Source organism: Pseudopipra pipra, chromosome 3, assembly GCF_036250125.1.
Source record: "Pseudopipra pipra isolate bDixPip1 chromosome 3, bDixPip1.hap1, whole genome shotgun sequence".
Taxonomy (NCBI): domain Eukaryota; kingdom Metazoa; phylum Chordata; class Aves; order Passeriformes; family Pipridae; genus Pseudopipra; species Pseudopipra pipra.
Window position 1 is genome coordinate 81,459,498 of NC_087551.1, and position 21,982 is coordinate 81,481,479.

The window sequence follows — 21,982 nt, forward strand, 5'->3', positions numbered from 1 at the left end:
AGTAACCCATATACAGAAATTATTGAACATCACCAAACATTCAGACTCTTCCCAAAGCAAACTGAAGTCTGCCTGTGGCAGTAAAAATTTTTTATCAGCATCATTTTGAGATATGGCCTGTAAACCTACAAGCAACAAAGAAGGGAAATTTGAAAATCATCATAAGGTATGACAAGGTTGGAAAGTTCACTTTCACAGCATTCATAAAGACTTTCCCCAAGCCCTAAAGCCACTGGAAAACTCACCCAGAGAAAGCTGGGACTGAAGTCTAGTAGCTTACCAGAGGCCATGGCCTGCCCTGAAAAGCAGAGCAAGATCTTCAGGATGTTTAACACGTGCTTTTTCAACACCACCACAGATTGTGAACCCCTTTGATCCAAACTTTAACAGCAGAAAAACGTTTAAAGAACCCTGGACTTACAAAACTACAGGAAAAACAGAAGCAAAAAAACCCTATAGCATACACAGACCCACACCGCTTAAAGCTACTTCAGTCTAAGTACAAGTCTGTTGTCCAAGTGAGGTCTGCAGACAACAAGTGTTCTCAAAACCCCCCCAAGGATGAAGACACAACATATACAGCATAAGCTGCACGCAGGAATTCCAGGCTGAAAGTCTCCATCTCTGCACAGGGCGAACAGCCCGGGCCGGCAGCGCAGGAAGCGTTACCACCACCGCCTTCAAACGAGAAGTACCAAGTGTTTTCCAGCGACATGGCTGAGCTGGCCTCTCACCCGGGGCCCTGCCGCGGTCCCTCGGCGGCTGCTGGAGTACGAGACCGCTCCAGGGCAGTGTCCGGCGGCAGCCGGGAACCGACGGGCAGCCAACACAGCCCCGCCGGGCGGGGCCAGGCCATGCGGCGGCACCAACGCAGGGAAAGCGCCGGGGCCCTTCACCACCCCGAAAGAGACTGTCGGCGGCCAAGCTGCCCCTACCTTGCTGCGGCCGCCCGCTGCCGCCCGCTGCTGGGAGCTGGGCGCGGGGAAAGCCGGCGGCGGCACGTTCAGCATCCTGCCGGGCCAGGCCGCGGCCGGGCTCCCGCGGGCGGGCGGAGCTCCGGCACAGCGCGCAGGCTCCGCGGCGCCGGGCGGGGCCGGGGCCGGGCCGCGGTCAGGGATGGCCGGGCCGCGATCGGGGCCGGCAGCGCCGGCTCGGGGTCGGATCGGTGGGAACCTCCCGGGGCTGGACATTTCTGCGGGGAGGGAGCGGCGTGTACCGAGTACGCCGCAGGGGGTTGCCTCCCTTCGCTCGAAGGTTGGCTTTACGTCCAAGTCTCCCAGCGCCAAGTGCTCGAGCTGGAAGGTTGTCGTGACTGACACGGCTGCTGCTGCCCACGCCCTGGAGGTTAAATGCTGAGCCTGGCCGTGTATGAGGGCCCGATTCGTTCCTGCATCGGGTCCCTTGGGAGCAGATGTGATGGGGCAGCCACTCCAGCGATGTTGTTGGCACACTGAGCCAGCCCCGCCTGCAGCGACACACGCGGCACTCGGGCAAGAGTATATCCAGGTATGTACAAAAGCTCTACCTGACAGAGGCACTGGTGTTCAAGTTAAAATTTTGGATTTTTGTTGGTATTGTTCTTTTAGGGCCTTTGGCCTTCATGATGACTGGTACCAAACTTTGCTTCAATTATTAAAACCAAACTCACACTAAGAACTCACATTAGGCCTTTTTCTCATTTCTTGTTGTCAACTTTACAAACAAATGCAGTGGGAAACTATCATGTATAACAATACAGTACATGTACATGAGGGTATGAGTAACTTAAGCCAAACACCTTCTTCAAAAATCAAAACCTAGAGTAGAATTTGGACTCTTCTCTCCATTTAGAAAACAGCTGTATTATTTCTCTTCTCCATGTTTGGAACTCTGTTGTAACAGCAAGCACATTAGAATATTTAATCCAATGATTCCTTGATACACTTCCATATGGAGCCTACACCATGAAAAGCTTTCCTTGTGTCCTCAGACTTTGACTAAGTCAAATAACCATAGAGCCCTTTAAAGCAAGGCATCTGTTCTCTGCTCCTAAAATTCGTGTTCAGGTTATGGTCAACAAAACATAGAATGTCAGATAAAAACACTAATCAATACATTCCCTGCCTAGACCAGGACAGGAATAGAACAAAGGAAAAAGCTCAGTTAAATTATAAGACATCTCAGTTTTATTAAGAATAACTTACATAGAAATAAATTATATTTAAAAATACTATAATACATATTTATATTAGGTTTAAATTAAGTCTTAGAAATGGCATTGGCCTTCCCTGCAATCAGCAATCTGATTCTGTTCTTGATTCTTGTTCCAGTTCATCTTCATCATCTTCACTATCTGAGTCTTCATAAAAGGAAATTGTAGCTTGAACTGGAAAGTTTTTCAGAAGTGCTTCAGCTTCCTGATACAAGTAATCATAGCATCTTGATTTGGGCCAAAATAGTCTGAAACAAGTATACAACAGATTTGCTTATTGTTATTACATACTTTATGTGGTGGCTGGCAGAAACCAAAGTGAAATTCTGTTAAGACAAGCATCCTACAGAGCTTTTCCTCATGTGGTCAATTACTAAATCACTTTCTACATATGATTAGGAAAACAAAACAAAACAAAACAAAAAACATTCCCTGGATTCTGTATTTTCATCTGAAGACATAAAGATGCACTTGAAGTGCTAGATTTGCAGCAAAACTACCCTAAAGCCCAAGATCCAACGTATGTGAAATTTCACACTCCAGTACCTCATTAACAGTATTACCAGGGATCTGATTCAAGTAGTACTGCCCCAACTGGAACTATTCCTAGAGAATATAATAGGTGTCAAACAGAATCCAAAATATATTTGGATTAAATTAAGAGTTTCCTTAATGAAGGTCTCCAGCCTAGATAGTTATTTACAATGGTGTGAAACAAATCCCAAACTGAAAGGAAAGATATTTCCAAGAAACTCCCTATTGAAGAATGCCCCGTGGATCTTGATTTTAAAGTAGTCTGTGTTGTATCTAGAAACTACCAAAAATTGGTGATATCATAGTTGACAAGGGCTATCAGCTAGTGATAATATATTGCAATTAATATACTCCACAGTTCCTGTTCCTTTTCAATTAACATCCTCTTTTACTTGCAGTTTGGAAATAGCTAGAAGAAACAGACCATGGAAGTCCCATGAGCCAAGAGACTAGCACACTGCAACATAATGAAATGCCGACTACAGGTTGTTTATAATAGAAATGCTTAAAGATACAGAACTAGACAGCTTTCTAACAATCACAAGAAATACTTTCTAGGCTACTGTTTAACAGAACACTGCTTTTCTTTTCAGCACAAAGTAACTGACACCAGCTTTGTAATGTGTTCATTCCCTGCAGCAGAATTCACTCATACCTAAGTATTGGAGCAGTCACAGTGAAGTAAGCCTGTGCTATTGCTTAATCTGTGCATCAGTATGTGAAGGATCAGCACCTAGATTTGGGAGAAAGCTGCATCTTGTCTGGAAGAACTACCTGTGCAATTACTTTAAGCCTCTCTTGACACCTATTAGTATTTCTGAATGTAGACTCTCCTGCAGATTCAACTGTAGTTATTTTCATCATTTCCTTTTCAAAACTTACAGTGCAGATACTATCATTACCTTCATCATTAAAGCAGTAGTTACGCAAGTATTTTCCTTCACAATGATTGCTTAGCCAGTCTATACCCTCTCTGCCTGCCACTCTCTCCCGTGCCTGTACCTGCTTCCTTGGTTTGTGAGGGCGCTGAATGTCTGCACAGCAAGACAGCCTAGGAACTACACCCCCGTTCCTTTTTTAATCCTGGGCTCAGGAATGAGTGGCTGGCTTCAGCCAACTCCGCCACCACAAAAAACGCCCACATAACTGCGTAGCACGTCAAGTCCCACACCACAGAAGCACATCAACACCTCAAAGATGTCAAATTCACAAATGCTGGCAATCACTGGCCCAACGACCAGTCAGTGCAAAAGCACATAGATGGCCAATTCACTCCCCAGGGACTTTAATATCTACAAAAATATATGGGTGGAAACAAAAGGGGCGGGAGATCGAGCGGTGCGGCACTGCGCTGCCGAGCAAAGGACTCTCCTCCTGGCCGCGCAGCGCCAGCGGGCCCCGTGTGCCCAGAGCTCCCCCGCGGGGACCGGCGGCGGCCCGGACAGCCACTTACCTGACGGGGTGCGTGTACTGCGCCACTTTTCGGGAGGCGTCCGCCAGCCCGCCGGGGCCGTGAGGCTGAGGAGGAGAGAGCAGAGGTCAGCCCTTCGGCACGGCACAAGGCCCACCCCGAGCATCCCCACCCCGTCGTTCCTGCGGCGATGCCGGCGGCAGAGGCTCCGCCGCGCCCCCGCCACACTCACCGCTGCGGGGCCGGGGTCGCTCCGCGGGGCCGCCTCGCCCGGCGCGGGCAACCATGGTCTCCAGAAGGGCGCCGGGCTGCAGGGCAAGGGCAGGGCCGTCAGGGCAGGGCCGGGCCGCCCCCCGCACCGGGGGGAGGAGGAGAGGCGCGAGTACCCCTGCGGGGGCAGCGCCGCCGAGAGCGGGCGGGGGCAGGCGCACCCCACGCTGCCGCCTTCCATCCTCCGCCTGTCCGCGGCGGCTCGCCTGGCCCTGCCGGCTGCGGGCCCGGAGGCTTTTATAGCCGGTGGCGGCGGGCGCTGCGCGGCGCGGAGCCCCCACCTCCCCCGGCTCATCTGCCAGCGCCATCCACAAAAAGGCTCCGCGCGAAGGCGCCGCCGTGTAAACACGGGGCGCGGGCGCGTGCATGCCCCAAATGGCCCGGGAAGGGGAAGCGGGGGGTGGGGGATTTGGCGGGTCGGTGTTAATCGCACTTGAACAGACACATGGCAGCTGCCAGGGGCGGGAGGGGGCAGCCCCTGTGGGAACGGAGCGGGGGGCGGCACCGGGGGCGTGCTCGGCCGCTCTGCGCCCCGGCGGAGCGGCCCGGCCGCCGCCAGCGCGGCCCTTTGTTGTTCAGCCCGTGTTTGTTTTTGCCCTGAAGCAGCGAAGCACGGCGTGTGGGCAGGGAGGGCACTGCGGCTCGCCCGGGTGAGGGCAGCGCCAGCCGCTCACCGCGGGAGCGGGCACGGACAAAGGGATCTCATCCCGGGGTGGCGGGGAACATGGTATCTGTTGGAGGGGTCCTTCCTTAATAACGCGTCACCCGCAGGTACGGTCCCTGACGCGTTCCCCCTAAGACTACATTGTTTTCTTAGTTAGCATGGTGGCTCTTTACATACATACATATATACACATATACATATATATATAGGGTATTTTTACGGAGGGAATGTTCTTTCCTTTATTCTTTTTCACGTGGTCCCAATATTTCATTCCGCTGTCAGCATCAGACGCTGTCACTACATGTGCCAGGTTTTATGCCAAGCTCCTGAGATTTCCATGTTCCCTGGTACCAAGGGAGCTTATTTTTGTTTCTATTTTTATTTATTATTTTTGTTTCCCCTTTTCTTTCTGAAATTGCAATCAGTGATGCATGTGACGGGCAACAGAAACAACAGAGTTATGTAAGAGCTGGTAAACAGTAATAATATGAGCCCTGAGGAAGCTAGGAGGGTTGGTGGGATGGAGCTGCCCTAGATGATGAAGGAGAGCTTAAAATTCAGGTAATTTATTGTACCATTTAAGACTGAGGCACCACAAAGACTGAGGCACTCTTTGGAACAATATTTTGCCTTTTTGAGTGTAGCCATAAGGAGTGTGTGTACCTTAGCACTGCCCAAGCATAGCTGCCAGGTGACTTGTGCCTTCTCCACAACATCTTCTGCACAATCCATTTCACTTAATAGTAGCAGTACCAGTTGTAAAAAAGTTACATATTAGAAGCTGTATGGGAAATGTAATCAGGGTAATCTTTCATATCTTTAAGTCAAAACCAGATGTAAACTGAATTGCCTTTCTGAAGAAAAGCGGCCACTTACTTTGAAAGAGAAATAGTTGGAAGAGTGCATGCGTTCAACCTTGTGCATGCTGTGATATACTCCAGCTTCATCAGTGGACATATTCTGTCACTTTGGAGGTTTCTGCCACTTGACTGCTTGGAAAAATTGATAATTATGACTTTCAGAGTTATTAAAGGAAAATGTATTTTCTGTTAAAAAGTCCAGTTTAGTAGGACATGTGATGTTTGTAGCTGTTTGCATTTTTCCCTGCCTCGTTTTCTCTGTGGCATAGAGTCAGATTAATTCAGAGTGAACCAATGGCTCAAACACCAGTAAATATTCCTCTTACAGTTAAGAAATGGAGAATAGTGCAGAGTAAAGTAGCTTGTGCATTACACTGAATGTGATCATAAGCAAAATTGTTTCTATTTTTCCTCTTTTTCCGTATAGCTACTGCAAAGCCTTGTCAGATGAGGTAAACCATAAAACAAATGTTTAAATGCTGTCTGATGGTAGATTCTTCTTTGGCCTAAACAAAGTGATGCAATAATTTTTATATTTTATATTTCTCTTTTGAGAAATGTAAGAGAGGCTGTATAAGGAAAAAAAAGAAGCAAGGTTCAATGTCTAGAGAAGGAAAGCAGAAACATCTCCTCTATCACAAAGGACTAAGAGAACACATCAGTTTTATCTGTTTGATAAAGCATAAAAATTAGCTTCAATATCTACAGTAAAAACAACAAAAGACAGGGTGTCTTTGGCCAATGACTCTTAATTGTCTCAAGACTCTTTTTAGTACCTGCCTGACATGAGAAAATGTCCTAAGGAGAAAGTGTGATTTACCCATTAGAGGGCAAATTGAAACAGAGGTGTTGAAAGGATAAGGAGAAAATAATGACTAACAGCTGTTGTTCCCCTGCATATTTTCACACTGTCTTCTTGGCTTTACAGTTCAGTAGTGCAGTCCTGTTTATTGAGAGAAATAGAAAAGTCTGTCATTGAATTAATAACTTATTCTCATTGACACCATAAAAAAACCCAACCCCAAATCTTAACATTTTGCTATCTTCCCCCTGACCTTGACATACAAGCTAGAAACTGGTAAATCAGGGATAGAAGATGCTTTGTCTCTTACAGTTTGTGCACAAATCAACAGTAGCAGTGTATTGGTAAGTTACTATCAGAGCCACAGTTTCATCATGCTAAAATCTCTGTGAGGAGATTGGCTACGTACAGCTGCTGAGCAAATAGACAAATGGGAGTGCTGGGACACACTTAAAACTGGTTCTTTGCATATAGTAGTGGAATGCATAGTGCTGAATTCAACATGAAGTCTGATAGAGGTAGTCCCCTCATGCATGTTCTTGACTCTTCTAACTAAAGCAATATTTCCCATTCTGTGCCTTAGTTCCTGCTTTTTTGAATTTCAGCTTTTTAAGAAAACTCCAGGTCCTGAGTTGAAGGTTGATGTTGGTTGCACCTATGTAACTAGACAGCCTTTAGTAAAGCAAGGCTGGGAGTCAGCTGGGAGTCATTCCTTTATACCGGAATGAAAACTGAAATATTATGTTATATAGTTTTATTTACTCTCTTGTGGAATAGTAAAAATATCTGGGCATTCTGCCAGTTATCAGCTTCTTGAAAATTTCTCTCAAGATCATATATTTTTGAAAATTTCCTTATACCACTTTCCAAGCAGGTGATAGCTGGTCATTTACGGGGTTCAATCCTGTTTAGCCACAGTTGAATTTTTATAGGGATGCAATTGAAGAATTTCAAATACAGTACAAAAAATTCTTGTGCAGTCACTCTGGATTTACAGCAATAGAACTAAAACCCAATTTTGTTTTGTCAGAATTATACCAAGCAGTATTTATCCAGAATGAAAGTAATTCACTTGATTATGTTTAGGTTGATTAAAAGTGCTTTTGTAGCTTTCTGCAGTATGACATCTTGAAACGTAGTGCACTGTTAATAGGATACACAGAAGAGCAAACACAGAGGTCTTTAGAGATTTCAGTGTGCTACTATAAACAAAGAAGGTGTTCACAAATGGCTTAGAGCTAAATTTGACAAGACAGTGCTAATCACACTTGGACATGGGAATATCTGGACAGAGGACACTCAGATGGCTTTATATTCACCTCTCTGAAAGCAGAACAAGCTCTCACTAATAAAGCAGGGAAATTATTGCATGAAATTATTGTATGAAAATTATTGCATGAGTTGATATAGGGAGAGGATTGGCTTGATCTTTTTAGGACTTCATTTTAGTGGAGAAAAGCAAGGTCAAACATGGAACTGCTCCTCTGCTTACTGAGACTGAACTGAGAAAACTGATTAACTGAAAAAATTTGATCTTGACTATGTTACAGCCTAGCTTCATCTTGATGCTTTCACTTTTGGCAACACTTCAGGACCAATTTTTGGAAAATAAGTCTAAGCCTGATATTTGCATATTGATATTGGCTGCACATGCATATGTCATTTATTTACAGGTTTGGTCTGTTAGCTCATAAATAGATCATTTTTTTGCCACTAAAAGCAAATTTTGCATGGGAACTTTATGTGGATAGCTTTGGTAGATGTTCATCTGTGTGCAATTACGAACACTTTACTGAAAACTTTGCAATGGTGTGTTATGAAGCCTCAAGCATTTCTTAGTTGTGATATGACATGTATGGCATTTTTTCTGCTATAATTTGAAAGTAAAGCATCAGTCTGTAAAGAACAGAGATCAACACAGATATCTTTGCCAACTTTTATCCTTACCATTATTTGGTCTTGATACAGTATTTTCAATAGATCTAATGTACCTGAAACTCAGTTTCATTCAACATTTCCACAAAATTATTTTTTTTTGTTAGTAAATAATATGAGACCCAAACTAGATCTGAAGAAATAAAATAAATACAAATTAACTTTTCTTATTAAAAAAAATAAAAATAAAAATAAAGGAACAGAACTTAATCAGCAAATTGGTCTATTCACATTACCAATGATACCAATGGCTATAAAACTATTGCTTGCCTGATAAAGACTGTGCTCATCGTATTGCTGTAGTGTATTTTTTCCATCCTATTTATGCACAAAAATGTAGCACATATTCAAAGAGTGTTATTCCACTTAAGCCCAAGTGCCATGTGGTTCCTACAGAGGGGTATGTTTGGAGGCCTGAAGATGGAATGCTCTTTCATGGACACATCCATTTCACTTTGCCTCGTTTCTCCGGATTTTGACTAGGCTGTAATAGCATTAAACATCCTTCTTTCATTTTATAGGGAAAATTATTCTTCCCCTTCCTCTGTTAAACTGAAATACTGGAAGGAAAACTTTGTGAAAAGGAGGGATGCAGTTCCAGAAAAGCACATCTTTTCATGCACTCTTTGCTATTGGCAGCCTAGCTCCTGGTAACAGTGCTAGAGGATTCAGGGGTGAATGGCCACACTTGAAAGAGCACAGCTCTTACACTCTGCTCTGTCAACAAGACTGAAAACCTCCAGCTTTTCTAGATTTACCCCAGTCCTGATGCTGTTATAAACTTTGTGGTCGGGTGATCGTTGGTATCTGCTGGGAGTTGAGCAACGGGTTTGTGTTTGTGGCACACACACAGCTACTTGAGACCTCCACGTGTCCATGTGGCAAGGTGTGACTGCACACAGCAGCTTGGGCTTCCTCATTTCCCTCCCCCATTGCACTCCACTCCCAGGCCCAGGCTGGCAAATGGTAAGGGATCCACATTGGAAAGCAACACATCAAGGGACTGAGAATGTGTAATGGAATCAGCCACCAGTTACAGGGATCTTTCAAAAAAATTAGAGTATCACTTGCTATTGAGTTATGGGCACTTTAAATTCCATGCAGATAAACAGAGACATCAGTGCTGAACACCAACCTTGTTAAGCTCTTTTAATAGAATGGGAGTCAGTGAAACACTGATACATCACTGATGTCAGCACTCAGCAGAAGTGTCTGGCTGCCTCAGCATAATGCAGCATAATGTCACAGTGTTTGCTGCAGTTGGAGCACACAGTGCTGCAGTGTGGCACTGGCAGGATTTGTCCTCTTGCCTCTGGAAGTGAGAGGCAGCCAAATGAAATGAAGTCAAGAGCTATTGACAGAAGAGATGAAGAAATTAAGATAATCACTGGAATGTCCTGATCTCACTCCTCTGGTAATACAGTCCCTAGCAATGTCATTTGTCCTCTCACAGTGTTCCATTCAATTAACTGTTTCTTCAGATTTATTGCTTTCCTGGCTACGAAGATAGTAATGGAAGCAGAGTGGTTGTTTTTCAATTTCCCTTGTCTCTCCAAGCTATCAGCACAGCATCAACTTTCCAAAAGGATACATGCCACTAATCTGGTGATGTATATAATGCAGTATTTAACCTCTGTCAGGAAAGAACAAATGGCAAGAAACAGAGCTGTACCTCTGACAAACAAGCACCTGAGAAAGGTGATGTAAGTCCTAAAGATAAGCAGTGCCAGCCCTGAGGAATACACACAGTGTCTTGTACTGCACTGCAGGGATGTCAGAGCTCTCACACTGGCGCCCAGAGATAAGCGCTGACAGAGACCCCCTAAGCCTGCAGTTCTCCCCCGGCTTCTTGTGACTGATGTTACAAGGCTGCCAATTCCATTATGTCAGAATTTCAGCACTTCTTCATGGCATGCTCACATCTCAGGGTTCCTTAGTGGTGGCACTGAGCACAAGGCTGGTAGAGGCTGCTAGTCTGCCTGTTTAAATGAAGATGCAGATAAATGGCAGAGGTACCAAGAGTAAATATTGGTGTCACTTATTTTTAAGGCTGCTTATTGATGCCCTTAAAAATCACAATTTCCATTGCTTATAATTTTCCAAGTTTTACTTGGGCTAAATTTTCTTGTCGTAGGAGAATTAGTTTGGGGGGGAAAGTACAATCAAAATGAGACAGCTCAAATCACTGAGCCATTTTCAAGGATCATAGAATGGTTTGGGTTGAAAGGGACCTTAAATATCTAGTTTCAACCCCTCTGCCATAGGCAGTGATGCCACTTACTAGATCAGTTTGCTCAGGGCCCCATCCAACCTGGCCTTGAACACTTTCAGGGATGGGGGAGAAATGGTAGAAACATCATATTGCAACATAAAAAAGTTCTGGTCCTTTTTTGAGGGAGGAGTAGTCTCCAGTAGATAGGGGGAAGGGCAGCTTCAGGGTGTAGAAAGAGCAGACCATGTTTGAGCAAGCAGACTGGACCAAGTCCCCAGTAGGCAGTAGAGAATAGGAAGAGGGAAGGAGTAGGACAAGTCACCAAGGAGTAAGTTTGCAGAAGCAAAGCAAGAGTGACTGACAGAGGAGCTGGCAAAAGAAAGCATTGAGCATGGGAAGGACAATTTGGACTGGAAAAGAGTAAATTGGTGATGTCAGATAGCAATAGGTTCTGTGAAGAGGGAAAGATGGATGGAAGGAGAGACTGGGAGAGAGAAATAACATTAAACAGGGTAAGAAAACAGGCGAAGGACTGAGGACAGGAAGAGCTCCAAGTGCCTACAAATGGAGGAAAGACTGGGAAAACAGTCAGAAGGCTTGAGACAGGTTCTTCCTAGTGAAGGATATTGGGCCTGGATGTCTTGGTCCCAGAGGTAGTCTGAAGAGAGGAGGTTAGAATTTGGGGCTGATTAATAAGAAGTGAGATGAAAAGCCAAATTGGGAAGATACAAGACTAAAATATTAGTAGATTTGAGGGACAGGGAGAGAGGAATGGAGTTGGAAAAAACCAGGTATAGGAGCTGTAGCTCCAATGTATACCTTCCCAAAGCCTATATGGACCTCTGGAGACCCTACTCTGGCAAAGCCTGAGAAACCTGCTGGCAAAGTCCCATCACCTTCTAGATATGAGGCTCCTGACTGCACTTGAAATTTATGAGGATCATGCCTTAAATGCAGTACTATATAATTCAAAGCTATGGAAAAATGAGATCCTCATTATCTCAAACTGGCCAGCTGGGTTTAAAGAGCCTTTTTGATATTAGTTACCTGGGTATAAAATGGTAGCAATAGTCCCTAGAGGCTCCATGAAGTCTGTTAGTTAATGCCTTCAGCCGCCATGGTTACTGGCACTGCAGAATCTTAGAATCATAGAATGGTTTGGGATAGAAGGGACCTTAAAAGATCACTTAGGTCCAACCCCCCCTGCCATCAGAGCAGCATTTTGAAATACTGTCTGCAAGTTTTTGCTATGCAAGAAACCGTCAGAGGGTGCAGACTGTGCAGAGAACAACTGATATCTTGAAAAGCCATTCAATACATTCTCATCAACTATTCTGGGCACCGGGAGAGGGAAGGGACTTGGGAAAAACAGAAGATGGTGGAGCCATTGACTGCCATAATGTGTATACTGGTGCAAACTGAATTTAAGTTACGTAGACAACCAAAGTTCTGGCACTTTTCTAACTTTCTGGTGCTCTCTATCGCAGTCCTAATAATGTTGTTTTGACACACGGTTGGTCTGAGAGTGTGAGACAGATGCACCTCTGGTATATTTTATCTGGAGATTTTTAATTTCCCTTTTTAATTTCCCTCAAGAGCTTTTATGCATGTCTTTATAGGCCCAAACTTCATATTCAAGATATCACTATCAAAATATAGATATATCAAAATATTCAATATATTTTATATTGAGTGGAAAACTATGAGGTACAATGTTTGGATTTGATGTGGATGCTCAGGTATGGTACACAGCTAAAAATTTCAAAGTAGATGATAGCAAATTTTATCTGATAGGAACGAACTTGTCATTTTTAAAGAACTTGAACACTATCACAATGTTTTTAAAGCTGCATCCTCAATATTGGAATCACCTTCTTCTGCTTAAAATTTTATTGATTTCTTTCCTCTTTAACCTATAGCCACATTCTTATGATCACACATTGCATTCCTGCACTCACAATATGAAATTCACAATATGAAAGACAGGATGGCAAATAAGTGTGATATCACATTATTAAAAATTTTTCCTGTCTTATCTTTTAAATTTTCTCCTGACAGATTTTTTTCATTAGTACGCTTTAAGGATTCCACATATACCACTTTCCAAGTTACTGATGTGGCTTTACTCTGTGAAACAGAAGTCTCTGAATAATTAGCATTTTGTTAGTCAGCCAAGTATCTCTCTTGCCTCTAGGCATTACTGCAGCATGAGTGAAAAAAAAATAGTCTGAATTTTTCCATTACATTTACCTCCCATTTCTTCAGCTGGTTCTTTCTCCAAAATAACTGTCCATACTATATAGTTTTTTGTTGTTGTTATTGAAATACTTTGTGGCTATAATAGACATTGTAAATTCTTGCTGTTTGTATTTTCTTACCTTCACAGAATTTATGTTTATCTCTACCTCTAGCTATATTTATATTTATATTGTGAAAATATATTTTATATAAAACATGTATTATATAGAAGAATATAGATATTCTTACCATCCCAGAATATACATATACTCATATCTGTATACCATGACTATATATGGAATTTATATATATATATATATATATATATGAAATACATATTAAAGTAATTCTTACCCAAATATATATTACCTAGTTGGAAAGTGACAAATAGCAAATCTAAACCTTGTCAGATGTATTTTCCTAAATACAAATTTTGAAAAATATATATTTTTTAAAATGATGCTGCTATCAAGGGGAAATGTAAAACATAAAGAATTTTAAGAGTGTTTTCCAGCTAAAATGCAAAGCTAATAATGGAAATTATTACCTTGGGAGTTCATTATCTCAGCACTGCAAGAGATCTTTCATATTGTCTGTGACATTAGCATTTGGCAAATACTCCAAAATAAAAAATTGTTTGACGTGTGCACCAAGTGCCTTTCTGTCTGAAATGAATATTTTAAATACATCGAAGCATGTATATTTAATGCTGGGTTTGTTTGTGTATTTATTTACCGACTTACATAGAAAGGATTCAGAGGACATGAATATGGAGTGCTAGGCATAATTTTCACAAATAATAAGTGAATGTTCTGTTAAAGCAACTTTTATATATATACATTCTTAAGCACCTTGTTCAGATATTTTTCTTTGAATGTGTACATATATTAGAGTATATATTAATATATGTATTCATATATAATTTTCATTATATATGAAAACCAGGGCTATGTACTAACTGCAGGATAACTGAGGGCTTCATTTACTGATGCATTTTTTGCTTTTATCAGAAAAAAACCCTCATGTTGACTGGCAGCACGCTGGAAATGTACAAGGGATTCAGTGGCCTCTAAAGGAAATACAGTTTTAAATCCTGCCCTGGCTTCCTCTGAAACCTGCAGTGACTTTACTTTGAACTGCAAGGGAGTGATATCAACTCTCAGCTGATGTCGCAGTGCCAATAAACATGTTCCGTTTGGAGGAAGGGAAGGAAAGCCTGTCTTGACACTGCAAGACCTGTGTCTGCTCAACCAGACAAAGAGAAAATATTGTCTTCTGAGGATTCATCCTTTCACTGCAGTTCTTCAAAGAACTGTAGATCTGAGAGGCCCTTCATGAGTTTGCTTATATCATGAGCAAGAAAATAGTGGAAGAGCCATGCTTGTTTTTTCCCACACTGAAGCCAAGAAAAAAAACTGTTTGAAGAAAAACTGATGGTATTTTTCTAAAGAGGTTACTATTTTTCTTCCCTTTCCTGCTGCAGCTTCTGTTCTCTTTCATTGCTCTCTTTCCATGGTAGGAGAGCAGGTGCAAGGCAGACGCTTTGGCAGTAGAGATGTTCTAGTACTATAATTATAATCAACATTTCTGTGTAAAATACCCAAGGGTTTCTGCATGCACAACACATACAGGAAGTTCCACATGGAGTTTTCAGTTGCTTGCTCTTAGCCATAAATGCTAACATGTTTAATCTTCTGGAGAATTCCATTTTTTGAGGGGGTGGGGAGGGAGTGGTGGGTAAGGGTTGAAATGAGAGGTAATGTCTCTGGAAAGTACTGGCTTGACCAGGCTTAATCCTCCCTTGCGTTCAAGATGCCCTTGGTGTAGTGGAATGAGAGGAACCATTGTGAATACTCTGCAAAAGCTTGGATTTATGAATGGCATCAGCCTCAGCCTCCCCAGCACACACTTAGGTACGTATGTAAGGCTGACAGTGGAGAAGGACCAGAGGCATGAGCAGCACTAGGCTTTGTCATTTTTATGGGCTTTACATGGGCATGGGATTCCGTATCACAGGCCAAGTAGCAGGACAAATCTGTAATGGAACTCAGGGCCAGAAAGCAGTGGCAGCATAAGCTTTCTGGGAGCACTCCCTGGAGGAGGTGGACGTGGGATTTGTGTCCTGCTCTGTGCTATGCATGCAAACCACAGTGACAGTTGGGTAATGCCTTTCTGAGGCAGATACAAGAAATTAGCTTGGCTTAACAGCACACCTCAGTGAGCACTGGAACCAAGGATATAATTTTCAATAAATCATTTATTTCAAAAGGTTTACCTTTGTGTGTGCAAATGTGCACGTTTCTTTATTTCTGTAATATAACTGTGTACACGCTGAGAAATACTTGAATTTTGTTTGTTTATTTTAAAACATACATCTCCATTTTTAATAAATTATGCACAAACCTGTTTTGTAGTTCCTTCTAACCAAACTGTTCTGTATCAATGAAGTCCAGCAAGATGGACAGACTCACCACAGCTCTCTGCTCTCTTGTTGAACTGGACTGCTATGATTAAGTGTCCCATGAGGACATTACTCACATTCCTATTTATCAGTTAAGATTTCTATTTCCCAGACTTCTCGAGTATTGTGTTTAAGAGTCTGTGTTTCCATAAACCAGAATTCCAGTAAATATAATATAGACAAATGTAGAATGTGTGAAAACTCCAGCTTTCAGTGTAGAGGGGGAAGGGGTCTGCTAGCATTCAGGGTAAAAAAAAAAAAAGACTGTAGGAGTGCTTTAAAATGGAGGATTGAGGACAAGGTGACAGATGTAGGAGAGCATGCCAGTTGGAGTGACTCATTATTGAAAGGGCAAAGCTGAAAACGCTCTGTGTGCCTGAGACAAGATGACAAAATCCAAACATCTTGTAGATGCCTACTAAGTAGGCTAGAAGATAATCAGTGTGGTACTGTAATACAGTGGAGTTCAAATATATCTGAATAACAGAGAAGACTACACCATTAGAGGAGCAGTAGTGTTTGTTAGAAGAAAGCAGAGTTTCACAACGGTAACAGAATGAATATGTGCTGTAAAATCAATTTGGGTTGAAATTTCTTAGCCAAGAGTTAAAAAACAGTTGTCCTGCACTCAGAGGTCAGCCTGGCCTATCTAGAGGACAGCACACCCCATCCCAAGGCAGAATGCAAAGCAGGGGGAACCAGCAACACTCTGCACGTACCTGTCCTTCTCTGATGATGACAAGTGCGGAAGTCTGCCTGGCAACCTCTGATAAAATGCTTACCTGTTTAATGGGTAAAGTTAAGCCTGATAAATCCACCTGATGATCGAGGCTGTGCTTCTAGTGACTCACAAGGGTGGTGACAACGGCTGCAAAACACCCTCAGATTAAAGGCTGCAAGGGTCAGATAAGTGCAAGGGGAGACTTCAGCTGTCTGCAGGGGGATTAGGAAGAGTTCAGAGCACGCTATTATTCAGAGACAACAGTTTTAGATTGTTTCAGTTCTTGGCCCAACTAGTCAGCTGATCTGCAAGGAGAAAAGCCATTCTAGATTTAATCCTGAGCAGTTTGAAGGAGGTATTTCCACATATAACTGTGGAGGAATAGTTTTGTATCCATGACTCTAAGGTATTCAAATCCAGTATCCCTACAAAAATGGAAAAGACACCAAAATCCTGAGTTCAAGGGGTGCTGCTCACAAATGGTGAAGTTAGTAAAAAATAAATTACATGGATTATAAAAAAAGTAAGGTGAAGGTTTTATATGTGAGGGAGTAAGCATGGCTTGTAGAGATTGAAGTTACACTTCACCAATGTACTAAGCATTGTTTAAGGTATAAGAAACTCATTAATTAAATTTAGAAACTCATTGCCACAGGTTGCCATAGAGAAGTTTTAAGAACTATCAGACGTAGATAAGGTGGATACATCCCAGTCTTCTCAGCATCCAGTGTCAGAGACTAAACTGGACAGCCACCCTGCCTATCTGAGAGTTGCTTTTCTTTCACTCTAACCAAAGTCATTTAAAAATTGGAGGAAAAAACAAGGTACTATTTTCTCCTCCTCAGATAACAATTTTTAATTATTGCAAACTGGGCTGGATTCCAAGTGAAAATTTCAAGATGAACAGCTCCAGCTAAGTTATCATATCCCAGGGGTTCTGATTACTAAATGGAAAATAAACATGAATACCAAGTCTTTCTTAACTGAATGAAGCACAGCAGTTCTCTCTCTGTTTATTTTAATGAAGATAAACATCTTTAATTCATATGAAATATATCTCTTTCAATGTACAATTCAATTATTTCCACTTCCACATTCTTCTTTTATAGTGAGAATTTGGTGAGAAAAACTGTTAATAGAATAGGGTCATTTTCAGACTGATGCTTCCCCTTGTCACAGTTGGTTACTTGAAAAACACAAAAAATGGCGTTGTACTTATCTGCCTTTTTCTGGTGTCTCGGTATGTTCTGTGACTTGTCTTGAGACACCGTGGGCCAAGAACGATAAATTTAATTAAGCTCTTTAAGAAACAGTGTTCTGACTCAGTAAACATTAACACTTCCCCTTATGCCTGAACAAATACAAAGATCTGGTCTCAGCTTGGGAGTAGTTCAGAGTGCTAATACAAACAACACAACTTCAGCTATTTTTACACGTGGTTCTGAAAGGTTTTCCAGCATATGTTGATCACACTTCTCACTTAGGAAGGTAACTTTACTCTGTTACTCTGTGTCTTATGAGTGGAACCTTTCGTGTGAATATGGGAAATGATTTCTTTAGGATAAGGAAGGGGGGGATCTGTGCTGAGAAGCCTCTAGATAATCCTCCCATAGCTAAAAAAAGGAAAAAAAAAGGTGAATAAAACCCAACTGCCCAAATAACTAGAACTTATATCTGCAGTTATTCTCCACTGACAAGAAGGTCAGATTTTTATAGCCCCCCCTGCCAGGCTGGAGGGGCTAGAGTTACTTTTTTTTTTCAAGTTTGTATCCACTTAATTTACATCTTACACAAATATGTAAAAGTCACATGTAAGCAGATGTATGCATAGTTATATTTGAGTTTATATATTGATCAATAAGGGCCAATGCTGGCACACCAGCATTGACTGCATCTCTATGCCAGATCAGCCACTTTCTCACTCTGCTCCAGCAGACCTTTCTTTCCGAGAGGCTGTGTCATGCTCCACTCTTCAGAATTCCCTTCGTTTGTGTTGTGCTTTAAACTACTGATTGGTGTTTCAGGTGGGCAGGGGGGGATGCACAGGAACAGTATAGGAATTGTCCATCCTCATGCTGTTGAAAAGCCATATGATCTCACAGGTTTAATGCTCCTGGGTCTCTTGGGGAAGAAGGGCTGTGCTCACGGCATACTCAGAGAGGAACAGCATCACATACGTTAACTCATTCACAAAAAGAGGATTTGGGAGCAACAACGTGGTAAAGTAGTGAAGTGGCAGCAGAGCTGAGGTCCTGCAGGCCTGTGAGATGCTTCCCTAGGGGTTTTAGGGAAGGCAACTTTGGAGCACTGTGGGAATGAGTGCATTGCACAGTGGCTCAGCGATGCATCAGAAATGCAGTAATTTTCATTTTTTAATTAAGCCATGTTTAAACTCAGCAGGGCAAATATGGTAAAATGGGATTTTTGTTGTTGCTTCTTATGCCTTTTATTACAATGGAGAAAGAGAAAGCTCAAGAGGTTTCTAAATTGTCAGTATTTTTGTAAAAGGAAACAAAAGCACTTGCATCTATTTGCACTGGAAGACACACAACCTTGGCCTTGTTGCTTGTGTTGATACTTTTTATTATTTCTATTTCATCTAAACTGATGTCAAAAATGCAGATTCACCTGTTGAGCTTTTCTACTTGTCATTTTGTGTTCTACTGCTAGGTGACAGATTTCCTTTTGCAAAATCTGAGAACAGGGAAATGCTTACATCCAAGATTATTTTTAATTTTAAATACATGATAGGACTTACTATTTAAATAAGTCTTTGAAGTTTTATGAGCACTGAAGGCTCATATTGAATTGACCCAATTGATGTTCCATTTGGGCATCAAATTATCCAGTCCTTACCCTTTTCCTGACTCTAAGCTACACCTTGTTTAAAAATACACACATGTTTAGCAATCAGCGTTTTTTGGCCTATGTGAATTTTGCGTCTTTTAGGTTCTGCGGGAAAGAGCCAACTAGTTTAAAGGATCCCTATTATTTCACTATCTTTGTTTGCAACTGTGTTTTATTTCCTCCTCAGAGCTCCACTCTCATTCATCATGTTTCTTTTGTTCCATTTTATTATCAGGCTGTTGTCTAAGAGAACGCGAGCAAAACACTGAACACCCCTTTGTTAGTTAGTTGTCCTTATCGTTATCATCAGGATCAGTTCCCTTTACATTTTCACATCTGACCAGCCTTCCTGAAACTCAAAATTATATTACAATTAGAAATGTTGTGGACGTAATGTGCACAGGAACTTCCTATTCATATCCACAGAGTTGTGTATCTTGAACTAAGCAGAAAAACAAATCACTGCATTTGGAGTGCTAAATGCAGGGATAAGGCAGGGTAGACCATGATCTGCTGTGGGATATGTCCATTTTATCTGCCATATTTCTCAGCTGAAATGGGGTTATTGATCCTCATAAACCATATGAGAGATCTCAGCTGTGTTCTGCACCAGGATATATCTGTTTGACTGTTATCTCAGGCTGAAAGAACTAAAACTTCGGTTTTCAACTACCCCAGAAAATGCCCTAATCAAGCCATCCTGATGGGGGAGGGAGAACGTCCCCTGAGGACAATCTGTTGTACAGAAAAGTATTTCAGGATTCACTGGCCATAAGATAGTGGAAATCATCTCCTGAATCTAGAGAGCTGAACAGGTCACAAGAAAACAGCAGGAGCCCAAGCCCTCTCAGCACATCAACTACATCAGCTGGGGAAATGGGTGTAAGGAGGGGGATGCATGGAAAAATACCTGGTAGGGGCTAGGACGGAAAGCGGCCAGACAGGGAGCAGAGGGATTGAGCTGGCAGGAGGAGGGCACAGCCATTGAGTGTGACTGCCTTAACACTGAAACCTCTGTCTGCAGTCCATGCAAGGAGGTTCCTGTCAGATGCACAACCATAATTGATTGGCATGGTTATCCTGATTATTAGCAACATCTATTGGCATCATTATCCTCGGAGTAGGAAAGTTGCACCATTCTAAAGATCCTCATTCACAGATTAGGTAGTGAAAGTGTACTTTGTAACTCAAACATATGTCTTTTTTTTCCTTTGCTTTCAAGACTTCCTTGTGCAGAAGCATTTCCAACAATATCTTTTTTCCTCCTGGAGTTCCAATTTTAACTACACCTGTTGGCATTCTATCAGTATGAGAATGATCTGCTTTTTCTCTAGAGATCAGCAGAGAAAAGAAGCAGAATGTGTGCTGTCTGGATCTCTTCCCTCATTATCCTGCCTTTCACTTTTTTCTTCCTTGCTGTAAACCTTGAGAGTGTATTTTGATAACCTCAGCAATCTGCTGAGCAGATCTTGCTGCACCTTCAATTGACACAATGCACAAAATGAGGTGAGAAAAATACAGAGTTTGCAGGTATGGTTACTCGTAAATATAGAGACTGCTTGTCTTTCTGTTGGGCAGCACCTATGGAGAGATTCAAGGTGAGCAGTCATGAGGATGATCTTTATGTTCTCTCCAAATCCATGGAGATTTTGTGTAACATTCTTGTTAATCTGCGTATTTCCATAATGAAAAATAGAAATAGATTGAGTACACTCCTTGTCCCAGGTGCACAAAAAGAATAGTGGGAAATCTGCAGATCATTGTGTTGCACCCAATAACCTGTATATCGTTTGTCGTATAAGCTTTCCTTTCTGATAAAGATCCTTTGCGTCTATTAAAAAAAAAATCTGTAGAGTTATTGATGTTTTGATTTTTTTCTTTTCAATTTTTTAATTGATTAAGATTAGATACCAACACTCATGAGCCAAATTTCACTGCCTGTGCTGATGTTGCTTTAACAAGAGGGCAGTGGATGAAAATAGCAGTTGGGATTGAACCAGGCCAAGATTTCTTCATGATGAAACAATATGAAACCCTGGCTAGAAAGCAAATGACATAGGCTAGTCCTGAGAATTCATTCAATTCCCAGAGCATCCCTTTGCATTGCCATGAACCATGCTATTCTGAGCAGTGCTGGTGCCCCTCTGGCTGGGGGATCATGCCATTTCAGATCACATGCTTCTACAGGACAGCTTGCACAATGTTATGCAGAAAGCATAGAGCCTAGGATGAATTTTTTTTTCATAATCTCTGAATTTGTATCTCAAGCCTGAAGAACCTTACATAAGATATTTGAGCACACTGAGCTTAGTGAATAAACTAGCTTTTGGTAAGTAAGGGGTACTAACACTCTTAAAAAAAACAACTTGAGATTATTTCTCTTACACATTCTGCTAGAACATTCTGCTTTCTAATTATTTTCCTTATCTGAGAAGTCAACGTTTTATTCTTTATCCATTTGATACCTTAGGGCTGACTCTATGTTGTATAAACTGAGGAAAGGGATTATACAATGTGGTTCCCTGTGTTCCTAAGTCAAAACGAGTTTTGCCGTCAGTGAGAACGGCATCATATCATATTCCCACGACAGATTGTGATGACAACAGGATTAGAATATGCAGCTTAGTAAAGGAAAGAAATAGTGGAAGGAAACAAAGTCTTAAGAAACAGAGATCCTGTTTTCTTTCAGCTAGTTTTAACAGCAGAAAAATAAAGCAATGTCTTGAAATTTTCAATTTGGGGCATAAAATGCCTGACAGGCATTTTATCATTTTATCATCTCACATTTGTCACAATCACTAAAGCATAGAAGTTGGGTTTTGCAGGCTGTTCAAGT

The 21,982-nt window shown here is 42.0% G+C and overlaps 2 protein-coding genes and 1 long non-coding RNA gene across 5 annotated transcripts in view; 1 reads left to right on the top strand and 2 right to left on the bottom strand.

Annotated features, from left to right (window-relative positions):
* LOC135412373 (cytochrome b5 reductase 4) overlaps nt 1-1,076 on the bottom strand; it is a 36,579-nt gene extending 35,503 nt beyond the window's left edge. Inside the window, exons 1-2 of one of the 3 annotated variants that reach the window (XM_064651107.1) lie at nt 936-1,028; nt 246-298 (exon numbers count right to left, since the gene is read on the bottom strand). In XM_064651107.1, coding sequence (XP_064507177.1) covers nt 246-290 — 45 coding nt within the window. In that variant the 5' untranslated portion in view covers nt 291-298; nt 936-1,028. Of the gene's footprint in view, nt 1-245; nt 299-734; nt 832-935 lie in introns of those variants that run through there. The other 2 variants (XM_064651106.1, XM_064651108.1) reach the window with 2 other exon arrangements.
* A 1,066-nt stretch (nt 1,077-2,142) lies between these two features.
* RIPPLY2 (ripply transcriptional repressor 2) lies at nt 2,143-4,825 on the bottom strand. Its single transcript, XM_064651139.1, has 3 exons — nt 4,369-4,825; nt 4,179-4,243; nt 2,143-2,439 (listed from the first exon to the last, which is right to left on the bottom strand). The coding sequence occupies exons 1-3, from the start codon at nt 4,699-4,701 to the stop codon at nt 2,274-2,276; spliced, it is 564 nt and encodes a 187-aa protein (XP_064507209.1). The 5' UTR covers nt 4,702-4,825; the 3' UTR covers nt 2,143-2,273.
* Nucleotides 4,826-5,183: 358 nt separating this feature from the next.
* On the top strand, nt 5,184-15,530 carry LOC135412388 (uncharacterized). The gene is made up of 2 exons (XR_010429624.1): nt 5,184-12,290; nt 14,128-15,530. It is a non-coding gene; the product is annotated as an uncharacterized LOC135412388 (long non-coding RNA).
* Nucleotides 15,531-21,982: the final 6,452 nt, after the last annotated feature.